This window comes from Odocoileus virginianus, chromosome 7 (assembly GCF_023699985.2).
Source record: "Odocoileus virginianus isolate 20LAN1187 ecotype Illinois chromosome 7, Ovbor_1.2, whole genome shotgun sequence".
In the NCBI taxonomy this organism is placed as follows: domain Eukaryota; kingdom Metazoa; phylum Chordata; class Mammalia; order Artiodactyla; family Cervidae; genus Odocoileus; species Odocoileus virginianus.
The window spans coordinates 15,895,001-15,907,643 of NC_069680.1; the positions used below are offsets into that span (position 1 = coordinate 15,895,001).

The 12,643-nt window shown below is 43.3% G+C and overlaps 1 protein-coding gene across 31 annotated transcripts in view; it reads left to right on the top strand.

Annotated features, from left to right (window-relative positions):
* The window catches only part of TCF7L2 (transcription factor 7 like 2), a 199,438-nt gene that overhangs the window by 153,443 nt on the left and 33,352 nt on the right, over positions 1-12,643 (top strand). The window contains exon 1 of one of the 31 annotated variants that reach the window (XM_070470200.1): positions 8,335-8,581. The exons of the other annotated variants lie outside the window; for them this stretch is intronic. Coding sequence (XP_070326301.1) covers positions 8,459-8,581 — 123 coding nt within the window. The 5' untranslated portion in view covers positions 8,335-8,458. Of the gene's footprint in view, positions 1-8,334; positions 8,582-12,643 lie in introns of those variants that run through there. 31 annotated transcript variants of the gene reach the window in all.

The following is a 12,643-nucleotide window of genomic DNA, read 5'->3' on the forward strand; positions in this document are numbered from 1 at the left end:
TGTGGCTTTTCCCTCCTTTTTTCCTGCACTAATTGGTGAAAGTTTTTTTACTGTGCTAGTGGCAGAGGAAATTCTTTTGAACGTTGTCACAATCAAGTGTTGACTTCTTTAGAATTGCAAGTAGGTTAAGTGAGTATCAACATTGGGGGGGGTGGATGGGAGGAGGGAAAACTGTAACACAAAGTTAATACCACCTAAATTTTATGATTAGAGTCACACTGGAAAACAAACTAATTGGATTACTTATACACACACACACATACACACAAATGAAGGCAAGTATCAAAATGATCCTTTTAAACTTTTGTTAGGTTTGGTCCTTTTGGGGGGCTCCAGTCCTGACATTAGGAATTGGGGAAAATACATTGTCATGTTGATGGAGAGAATATATCTAATTCTGCCTCCTTAGTTTCTTCGTGTAATAAATATATTCAGAATAGCAAGAGCACAGACATTACATAACATACTGTAAATCAAAAGAGGTACATAGAGCTTCTATTAGGGGAGCACATTTTCCTCTGAACTACTGATATTCTTCTGTCCAAAATCAACATACAAAGAATAACCTCTTAGCAAAGCGTTTGTCCTCAGATATTGATTCTTTTGATTCAAAAGATGTATTTCTGCTTAAATATTGCTGTTCCGGTTATATATATAAGATTATTTTTTAGCCTAATCTATAATAACCTTTCGTATTATTTAAATCCAAACTTCTCAGGGAAACTGAGAATTAGGATGCTTTTCTTTCTTTTTAGATCATTTGAACTTGAAACTTATTTTTAATAACAAGGATTTTCTTACTGAAGGAAGTTGTAGAATCAATGTATGTTTAAAGATATATTCTCTGGTGATAAAAATGACTGTTAGAAGAACAGTTTTATTTAGCCAGATTGAGTGAGAGGGTATGCGTGTATGAATTTTCCAGGTCGCAGAATCTGTGTAGTTCATTCTGATTCTTGACCACGTATCATTTCAGATTATTCCTAATTGGAAAAAAAAAGAGTAATGGAGGGTATGAAACCCCTACAACTTTACTGTGGGTTTGTGGTAACTATCGAGAAGAAATTCTACACAAAAATAAGGATTTTGTACTGACTTGTGATATAAACATAGAAGCCTTGTGTGCAGAGTAGGTTACTTCTATTCCACAGCTGATATTTACTAGGAAATGAGAATTACAGAATACAAGTTACTAAGATTATGAGTGGGATTTTTAGTTAATTACTTTGGTTCTAAGTACAAAATGAAAAGGTAAAAGAAGGCAGTAAAACGTTGTCTGGAATTGCGTGGGCCTCGAACCCCTTCTTAGCCATCCTGTTTGCTCAAGTTGTTATGTTATAAGGGAGAGGAGTGCAGAAACCCCTATTGCAAGAAGCATCCATTCATATAATTAATTTTGCCATTGTAAAAATCATTTGTAAAATTTGCATTATTAACATTATCAAGTCACTAGTTGGTAAGACATCAGACATGACGAGAGTGAAGGGCAGCTTAGGGAGAGCTGGGCTTTAAACCCTCAGTAGATCGGAGTCAGGATCAAAGGCGCTTGCTTTATGTGGCTGTGCTAGACTTTGAAGTCCTGACTGCACCTACAGCACTCATTTCATCAAGTTCACTGGTGTCTTAATAGCAGATCAATAAGTTTCAAAGTCGGAGAGTTAATTTGGTACTAGTGCTGATGCGGTCGTGCTGGGGAAGCCGAGAGAGAGGCAGAGAAGGCTGCCTATTAACAACTCCGGTACGGAGCACACAAAGATGCAGATTACCGATCTCTCCCTGACCCTGAAAAGACAGGCTTCGGCCAGGAATGGGGAAACCGTGAATTGATAAAGCAAGGAGTCCTTAATTTAGACATCTCAGGTTATCTGGAAGCTAGTCCATGCCTGAAAAATCTTTGACTTGGATACACATGTACTTGGATATGCACAGTGTCCGTTTGGTAGAGATAAACATGTGACCGCGGAAACGCACACACACCTTTCTAAAATAAAAGGGGAGATCTACATAAGGACCACTATAGGTTTTAAGAGGTGATGTGCATGGGGAAAAAAGGCACATAATCTGTTTTTGGTTTTAAAAGGGAGTTTTGAAAGTATGCTTACATCATAGGGGGTTATGTTGATTTTTTTTTTTTTAAGTGGCATTGGGAATATCTCCTGATGTGAATAGTAATAGGCAATAATAATTTGATACAAGTCCATTTTGGTCCACTTTTTTTTTTTTTAAAGGAAGTTTTTCAGGAGAAGTCTTAGCCCCAAATTTCTTTCCTTTTTTGTAGCATAACTTGATATGCAGGCAAACAAATGGGATTCTTTATGGAACTCTTATCTTTGTTCCCTTTCTAGAGTTTGAATCAAGTCTCTTCATTTTTATGATATGGTACATTTTTATGATACATTCCAAGGATTTGTTGAACATGAAATAAACCACTAGGTAAAGGCAGTGGAAAATTGAAAGAGAGGAGATGAGTTGGGTCAAAGGCGAATGTTTTTATATTTGTTTAGGATTTTTCTTTGTTTTCAGTGGTTTGGTTTAGGTTCTTCTTAAAGGATAAGCATAAACATTGTAGAGTGTGTGGTAGAGATGACATCAGTGACTATTGCAGGAGGGGATTTGGGGAGAGGTTTTTTTTTTTTTTTTTTTTTCCTTTGTGCAAAGGGGAGGATATAAAGATACAGAGTTCAAAGATGCAAATCGCGAGAAAGTAGAAACCTAAAAAAAAATTTTTTTTTATGAGAACTTTCCCATCTGTATGTACAGCACCGGCTTCCCAGCATCCAAGGTCAGATTCACACCCTTTTCGAACAAAACTCTAATTTAGAATGTTCATCTAAGGGTTGATAATGGTATTAGAAGGCCAGTGGGGTGGTCAGTGGGTGTTGTAGATTAGCTCAGTGGCCATTACGGCTTTACCTAGACCCCCATGATTCATTGGGTAGATTAACCATCACATCTGTCATTTTATCCCTTTTAGTTCTCCCCTTTTTACCACATTTAAAATACGAAAAGGGGGGTGGAAATATCATCTCGAAGACAATTTATATAGAGCAAGCCAGTGAAGCACGCTAGTCCTAAAACGTCTAAGAAATCGCCATATATATCTATGTGTGTAGATACGTATAGTATAGTTATATGTGCTGTAACTTTGCTTGATATATAGATGTTGAAATGATTTTGGTGAATTCAAATAAGTTGGTTATGCCAGGTAAGCTGCAAGTTTTTACACTTAATTCCTTTTAAATTAGTCTTTTGCCTGTTTTGTAGAGAAGGTTCTGTGTTTTAATAATCTTATAAGACATTTTCTGCTATTGGGCTGATGGCTCAGTTCATCAAGCTTGGTTAGTTTAATTTCTGACAAAACTTCCATTACCACTTTGCGGCGCCATCAATTAGACAGTCTTGGCCGGTTAGAAAGGTACTGGATACTCCGTATGATGGCTATTTGAGATTTATGAGGTGTGTTGAATGGACTTGCGTTGAGTTGTGTTGTTTCCTGTGTGTTTATTACAGAAAGATTGCCACTGTTAAAGGGAACTTAAGAGTTTCTGTAAATGTAATGGCTCATCCTGAATAAAGTGAGAGAGACAGTGCTTGGAATCTGGGGAATAGAGGTGGAAGGAGTCGAGCTGATGAAGGTGTTTCTTGTCAAATTTGTGTAGGAATTATTTACCGTGCTGTCTTTCCTGAGCTGCTACAGTAGAAGTGAAGACATGGAAAATTATCCCAGATGGGACGAATCGCTCATTCTCTGTTCTTTTTTTAAAAAGGAAAAGATTTCAGAAAAAAAGTCGTCTTCTTCTTTAGAACAGTATGAATAAAATCTGGACAGCTGTCGAAAAAGATATGCCGTCTGCATTTTTTTTTTTAAATTCTCGCCGCCACCATAACTAAATAGCTTGAATAGTACATCTTTTTTTTTTTCCCTTCATACATAATGATCTCTACTTCATTAAAAGCGTATTAATCTGGTTCCCAGTCTCTTGGGAGACACCTTAAGATGATGATATTGTGGGTTTTTTTCCCCCCGAATTGTTAAAAAAAAAAAAAAATTCTAGCAGATTTGGTCCCTGTCAGTCAGAAATAATTGTGTTCTTAATCTTGTCCCTGATGGATGACTCGGAGTTCAGCAACGGGCCGGCTCCAATGACAAATACAATATTAATATTCATTAACTGCTTTGACAATGCTAATTTTGATGCAGTAGTAAAAGGCCTTCCAAAGTTAGCGGCCAAAGCATCAGAGCTGCGCAAGGTGGCAAGATAATTTGTGCTGGTTTGCTGAGCTGAAGGCTTTTAAAGTCTATAGCAAAAAGCTAGGTACCACAAACAAAAAAGAGAAAGGGAAAAAAGTTCTGAAGCATTGGAAGGCAGGGCTGCGGAAATAATACGATCACAGTCCGCTAAAAAATTTGACACCTCTGATGCAGTTTCTTTGAGTGAAATTTCTACAAAGTTGCAACAAAAAAGCATAGCATGGTAAGTCAGCACATTCTTGATTTTGTTTAATCTTTTTGATCTTTTCAATTATCGCTATTTGAAGATCAATAGTCATTTTTTCCTACGATGCTTAGAAGATGCGCAGCGGTGGTTTAATATGTGTTAGGACCATTTGCTTTAAAGGAACACATCCACAAGTTTTCGGTGGGTTTTTTTTTTTTTTAAGTTGGTCATGAAAAATGTTATACAGTAAATTGTTCTGAATTCTTTTACATATTGGTGTTTTTAACGGTCTATTTTGACTTTTGTATACCCCTCCACCCCCCAAAAAAGAATTCAGCAAGATAATTGAGCTCTGGATGTTGTCAAGAATTTTGAGGGTACTTTCAGCGGGCAAAAAACTTAAGAGTGAAGTGGTCCTCTAACTTTATCTAAATTCAGCTGTCTCCCCCCTCCCCCCTTTCCTTCCCTGAATGGCATCAGATAGCTATTAAAGCTTAATTTCACTGGAGAACTGCAAAGCCTTACTTTCGCCAACTTAGGTGAACTTCTTTGGACTACTGAAATTGCCTTTATGTTTGCCAAGTCGGCAAACAAAATATCAGGCTTTGTTCTTTTGATTGAATGCCGGTTTGCGGGAACAGGGGGGAAAAAAAAGAGTAAGAAAGCCCTGCCTTTTTTTTTTTTTTAAATACCCCTCCCTTTCGGGGGGGGCGGTGTGGATTGTTGTGGAATCGGGGGAGATCCCAGTTATTGTGCCCTTCCCTATCAAGCGAGAGAATTCTGTGAATGGGACTGTGCTTGAGCATCACCCAGGCTGGCGGCGCTGGCGGTGTGAGCTAGTCCCCTGTGCCGCGGCGCGCCGCGCGGCTGCAGGGCGGGTGCTGCCCTCCAGTGGAACCTGCGGCCGGCGCGGGCCCTGCGCGGCCATCCGGGCGCGCGGCAGCATGCCCGCGGGCCGGCGGCGGGAAGGAGAGCCCCGCAACCCGCTCTAGATGGTAAGCGGCCCCGCGCGCGCGCGCGCCGGCAGGCGGGCCGGCAGGTGGGTGTGCGGGCGGGCGGGGTACCCGGCCCGCTGCGGCCCCGCGGCTGCCCCGCCGCGTCCGGGTTTGTCCAAGGCCCTCGCATGCTCCTGCTCCCAGCCTCCGTGGGGTTCGCTGTCACTTCGCAGTAACTTTAAGATTGATGTCCCTTGACTGGTAAGGTGCCCGATGGAGTTGGACTTTTTAGTTTTTGGTTTTTTTTTTAAAAACTCTAAAACATACACACACACACAACGGAAAAAGAAAAATGACATGACTTTTTCGTTCTGAACTTTTAGCCCGTGACTATAAAAACATGCTTTATGATTATTGTTTAATTCGGACGTGAATATTCGGGACGGGGAAGGGGGGTTGTTTCTTTTGGCCCCACCAAGTTAAATTCACTTAAATGCTCCAGCTTCTGACTCCCCTTCTCCCTGGCTCTCCCCAAATATTTTCCTGAAGGATCGACCCTTTTTTGTATATTTTCTTTCAAGACACAGTTTCTCTCACCTCCATCTCAAACTTCTTTATCTAAAACAACGTAAACAGAACTTTGTTGCTGATGTGGAAGAGAACCGTGGGATGTAAATGGGCTGTCCCTTCAGAGTTCATTTCTTCTCCACGTTACTGTTAATTGCATGCTGAAAGGAGAGGATCTTTTTTTTTTTTTTTTTTTTGTGAGGAGGGAGAGGAGAAGCATTTGGGAAAGTTTACCAAAAAAATCCCACCAAACTTTGCAGCCTTCGATCACTATTTTTTTTTTTTTAATGGAAATGTTCTAAGTGTGGATGTACTTCTGACAAATCGGGGTGCTTAGGGGACCGACTGGGAACAGTTGGACAGTGGGACAGCATATTTCCGGGAGCGTTTTCTTAGGAGGGGTTAGTTTGAAGAAATTCACGAGATTTCCGTGTCCTTTTGAAGAAGGAGGAGGTCTGTCTGGAATGTGTTGGCTCCTCTTGCTGTTTCCATTTTCCTTGTCTTTTGAGAAAGCCAGAAAATACATTTCTAGTCCAAGTTGCCCATCCTGTTTGCTGCACTTTATAAGTTATTGTTGCTGAATGATTGGGAGCTGTCCATCAACGGGAAAGGAACTTGCAGTTTACTTAAGAAATTGCATGTGTGACAAAGGCAGCTGCCGAGTGTGGTGGTCCGGGTGAATAGAGGGAGGGGAGGCAATTAGGGGGCTGTGTGGTTGGGGCTTTTTACTTGTCAAACTGGAGCCTCATTGCTTTTGTTACCGCCATGTAAAGGGAAATGGCAGGGTTTTGTTTTGGTATTAAGGGCCTTAAAGCTTATTGCTTGACACTTACACAGGAAGGCCGAATAAAGTCCAGAAAGAGGGGCCACAGAGCAGTATTTAAGAAAAAAAGAAGAAAAAAATTAAGAATCCTCACTTTTTTGTTACCTTGAAGCCCTTCCATCCTTGTGGTTTTTTTGTGGAAGGGGACATTGTGGGGAGGGGGAAGTTGCGAGGCGTACCAACTTGTCTGGTGTGGTAACAGATTGCTTAAAGACCAACATCAGGAAAAAGAGCCTCGTGGGTTTGCAGATAAACAGCTGGACAGTCGAGTCAGTAAATTAAAAACATCTCCTGTATGTTAGGTGTCCCGCGCCAGAAGAAACAGAATCTTTGCCACCGGTCTTGCTTGAAGCAATACCGGGCCAGCCGGGACCCCATGTGGCAGCCGGGGTGTTTTCTTACCTGCATGCAAATCGGAGTTGTGTGTTTGCTTTTGAAGAAGGTGAAAAGATTTCACACTTGGGGAGGGGAAGGACCGGAAAGGCGCTCTGGGTGAGTGTTGTCCCCTGCAACTTTCTCTGTCTTTAACCCCTCCTGGAGCAGACACCCTCCCACAGCCCCCTCCTTCATGGAAAAGAGGACGATTTCAGGCCTGTGATGTCTGGGTCTCTCAACTCCAATTAAGTTAAACCCACACACATGTACCCAGTCCTGGATCCTAGGAGAGACCCGGGAAAAGTAAGTCGGGTTGGGGGACTCAGGGATTGCCTGTTTTCTCCTTCGCCTCTCTCTTCTCTCTCTCTCTCTTCCCTCTCTCTCTCTCTCTCTCTCTCTCTCTCTCTCTCTCATTCTGGGGAAAGCTCACAGAACTTACAGTCAGAAAGCCAGTGAGCGTTCAGACTCCTGGAATGCCAGTGAACGCGGGAAGCTTCCGTTCTTCTGCTTCCAGAGAGGTCAACTGAAATATCTTACAGGCTCAGTCTCTTGCTCTGGAAGGAAAAGAGGGGTGTGTGCGTGTGGCAGGCAAGGCCCTACCAAGTGTCACTCCCGTGTCACTGTGACAGAAAATACACTTTCCTTTCCCCATCCCCCAACCCACGGCAGCCCTCTCCCTAAGAAATTTGTTTTGAGGGATTTGACAATCTTGTAGATAAAGTGCCTGCCTCCTGCCTTCGGTTAATCATTTTCCCTCATGGCTGACCGTAATTTCTTAGCTACTCTTAGCGGTGGCTCTGGCCCCGCTGCCCAAGGTAACGGGTGAGGGAGGGGGGACTCCCTTGCTTAGAGCCCGAGCTGGCTGGGGAGATGGGCCTCCCCCTTCCTTCAGGGATTTTGCAGTGGTGCAGGGTAGAAACTGGGAGGAATTTCTTTTCATTAATTTTTTAAAAATTTAATCTGTAACCAGTCGAACTAGATGATTTGGTTTCTTTTTGTTTGTTTTTGCCTTTTTTTTTTTTGGTTTCAGAGGGATGTGTGTGGAGAGGGAAGAATTAACCAAATAACTGCAGGCATCGTGAGCGAGAACTTGGGGAGCATTTTGAGTGTCCCAGGGCAGAAATTGGGAGCCATCTCCATCTTTTAAGATGCCTTTTTTCAGCTCTTTAAAATGAAAGGGAGAAAGGGAGGGGAAGCTGGGAGGAAGAAGAAAAGTGAGAAAAGCAATAAGGGAGGAGAAAAAAAGCTGGCCCAGTCCCATCTTGAAGGTACAGAGAAAGTTTTTTTTTGAGGTGGAGAGAAAGAAAACCAAAGCTATTATGGACCCTAGGAATACCATCTTAGTGGGAGTGGAAGATCTGAGTGGGAAGGGAGGCGCGGTGGCCTCTGGGCTCACTTTCTTCCACCAGTTGGGCGGTTGGCACCTCAATTTGAATTGCTGGGTGAGTAGTGGGGTGTGTGTGTGTGTGTGTGTGTGTGTGTGTGTGTGTGTGTGTTCATGTCCTTGCTTATATATAGCCTTGACCATTAAACCTTTGTGCTTGGCTTTTTTATTTTTTGATTCAGACAGTGGGAAGGAAAAACAAGAGTAAATGGTCAACTCAAGCTATGCTCTCTCACTATGTACTTTTTTGGGGAAAGGGGAAAGGGTTAAAAAAAAAAGATGGGGAGTAGATAAAGCTTGACCTTCATCACCATCCTTATGGTTCTATAGCAACGCAGACCCGGCTCCCCAAGTGCAAGCAAGCTAGAATCTGGGAAAGGGTGGTGGGATTTGGGATTTCTTCTAATAAATAATCCCCCCCACCCCTTCACCCACCAGGGTGGGCTCCACTGGAAGAAAGAGAAGGAAAAATGACATGCTCTCATGGAGGAGCATACTTTGGAAGCTTGAAACATTTTTGAACAATAAGGCTTTTCCAGTAGCAGGGCTTGTGTAAACTGTGTATTTTGGTTTCATATTTAATGCTAACTTTGTGTTGCTCTGTCTTTGGTTGTATTTATTTTCAATCTCCAAATTTAGATGCTGCCAGCCTTTTAGGGCTCCAGTCTTGCTTGTGGTGTTTGTATTTTGTAAATGTAATATAAAATGTGTTTTGGGAATGTGAGCAAAGACTGATGACAGCCTATTGTGCTGTAAATGATCAGGGAGAAGGCCCCTTTGCAGTACCTGTTTGGGGCTTAGAATACTTGATACTCTGTTCAACTCTCAGGGCATTCTCTTGTAGGTGATTCCTTACTTGTCTTTATTATTGCTTTTTATTATGAATTTTTGTTGTTGTCAAATGGCCAAAGAAACATTGGCGGTGGTCAGTCAACTCTTAGATCTGATATTTAGGGGAAGAAGGAATGAAATATTCTACAGACTATAAGAGTCCTTATGTTTTCAAAATCATGAATTAAAATCCTCTGTGTCATATTGAACTATCAGAGTGGTAGGTAGTTCTCTAGCTGAGCATGAAGGAGTGACAAATGTGTGTCTTGGTTTCCCTTTCTGGTTCTGTGCAACTTTCCAGCTCAGCGTATGATGGTGTAAACTGTCAAGAATTGTGGGGAGAAGAGTGCAGGCTGGCACTGCAAATGTATAAATTGTCTTGCCACAAATTTCCCACCCGTTTCCAGATTCCTGAAAGGTTCCAGACCTTTGTTTATTCAAATTACTGGGGTTACTTCATAGCAGTCCTGCTGTGTTGGTATGGGGAAGCCTCTATTCTTGATGGCTTATGGGAAGGGAGTTCCTTTGAAAGGGTAAATTCCTGACTCTGATGATACAGATATTATGATCTTTGTATTGTCACAACAGGCTGCTGCCTCCGCATTTTCTGGAAGCAACAGAGCCTGCAACCTTATATTTTTAAGGAAACCTCCCTTCTGTGGTTTGGGGATGGTGGGGGGCCTGGCTGAGCTATGTCATGGAATTCTTTCCTTCTGCAATATTTTGGAATGTGATGAAATCCTGACATGCCGTCCAGATTACATACTTCTGCACACATTTGAAGACTTTTTTTCGTAAGTGAACTTTGCCTGGGTCATTCTCTTGTTACCTTCAACTTTCGTCAGCTGCAGTCAGAGAGGGCAGCGGCGCTGTGTCCTTCTCACTGCAGGGTAGCTCCGTGTCCTCCTGCGTGTATCGTTTATGGAGGCTGTAGATGTCTGCTAAAGAAGGCCCGTGTTTGGGACACTAACAGGACAAAACAGAGCAGAACAGTGTGGTTTTGCCTTTGCGTTCGCTTTCCCTTTAGTCTGGTTTTGCTGAATTCCTGTCAAATCCAAGTTTTGGTCATTTGTATCTGTGGGGCCACGTGAAAATGTCTATCCCACCTCTCAGTTCATCTGTTTGTTACTAGGGAGAAATTTACCTGCTCTCTGAAGGTGACTGTTTCTTGAGCTCTTATCAGACTCATGTAACAGGTATGACTTTCAAATACTGCCTCGTTTGGAAAGTTAGGCACAGAGTGTTTAAGAACACTAAAGACATTTTTATATAGCGGGGCATTGTAAATAAATTAGAAAGGTGGTATCGAATTTTGTTCACTGCTTCTTTCTTGAAATCCCCAGGATGTAATAACCATTATGTACTTAAAATTTATTCGAAATCAAAATTGGTAATTTCCTTTCCACCTATTTAGGAATCCTTAGATTTGGGGTGGTTGTGTTTTAGGGGAGATGGTCTGGAAATCATTATTTTTTAAAAAGTTGTTTTGAATTTGAGCTTTTGGATTTCTTCATTTGGAATAGGTTAGTTTTATCCCTGGCTCTGTTTTGAAAATTGACTCTCCTAGAAACAGCTGTACCCTCTTACCCAAGTCCCAAACATTCCCTGCAAACTCGGACACTTAACAAGATTGATTATGCTAACGCTAATCATTTAATGCCCAAGTAGTCGAAAAATATCTTGCTGGCTGGAGGGTGGAGGTTACAAATTCCTGGGAAATTACTTCAGGGTGAAGTGGTTGGTCCTTCATCTCTGAGACCTGGCAGAGGGTTAGGACTGTCAGAGGGACCCCTTGCACTGCTGTGGACACCCCCACCCCCCCACCCCCGCCCCCGCCCCCGCCCTCCAGGATGCTGAGGCAAGTTACTGAAGGGAGGGCAGGAGGCAGGAAGAAAACCCTGGGAACTCCGTGGTCAGGGATGAGCCTGGACTGGGTGGGCAGAGGCTTAAGCTCCCAAGTGCTTTAAAGGTTAGTTGGGAGAAGCACAATGGGATGCTTTCTTTTTATTGGAGAATAAATGAGAGTGAGTGGAAATAAATTCTGTTTAATGAACTTAACTGAAAGTAATTGTTCAAGAGTCTGTGAAGGCACAGGTTTGCTGGGTCAGGCCTTGGCTGCAACATTCCTAAAGCCAGGCGGCTGGACCACATCTTTATTTTCAAGGTTTAAATGTTCCCCTTAGTATGCCCACACCCCACCCTGACACTTCCAGCCCCCCGCCTCCCCTCCCCTCCTCCTTTTGGGGGATTGAGACATGGTAATTAAGAAGAGCTGAATTTGGCCCCCTAGACCCTTAATGCTCAGCAGTCTGGTTATGATACCTGCTATGTTGTTATATTATAGAAGGGGCAAAAAAAACCCCAAAAAACAACAACAAAACCCATCCAAAAAAGGCCAAGGGCTCAGAATGGTTTGTGTTAGTTCTATGTATATTCATGTGTGTGTGAGAATTTGGATGAAAATTGGCTGCACATTTATCCTCGCCCCGCCTGCCCTGTTCAATCATTTCCCTGCACGAAGAATTTTAATGCCTGTGTGAGTGCAGGAGGAACTGTGAGTCGGCAGAATTTCGTAGATGGCTGGGGGAATCTTCTCTCTCCCTCTTCTTGCTGTCTAAATGGATCTGATTCCAGAGAAAGAGAGGGGAAGGGGAGAAGAAAAAGTCAGCCGTTGATAGTTCACAAAACCAACAACATCCTGAGTGTCAGACTCAGGTGCTAGTAGAAGCTGTAACTTTGCAGCCTTGTGAGCGTGTGACTCAGGCCAGGGGGTGCGCGGTGGGTACCACAGTTGCAGGGCTGTGTTTCTTTTCTGCATCTCACAGGCAGACCTCTTTTCTCTGAACCACCTCATTTCTTCAACAAAACTCAAACCCTGCGCAGCTTTCTTGGTTTTCCCATTTCCAACGGGCAGTGCTGTAGCCGTCCACAGAAGTCTGACCCCCAGGAAGCAATGCCCACTTGGCCCAGGTTGAGCCTTAGGCAGACAGTAGCAGCGCCCAACCATGAACAGCCCCTCACCTGGGGGCCAGGGTGGGGGGCGGGGAGGCCCTCGCTGCCTGAGCTTTCTGACCACTGTGAGGGCACAGGGTCACAGCAAAGGTGGGAAACAGCCCTTTCGGCCTCAGCCCCCGTGGAGGGCCGCCCACCACCTTTCCCTTCTGTGCGTGTGTGCGTGCCTGCGGGAGGTTTACGGAATAGAGTAGTGAGATGCTCAGCAGGTAAGTCTGGCTGTGAGCGCAGGCCTGGTTCCAGGGCACTCCCTGACGTCATCATCTCAGCACTGAAG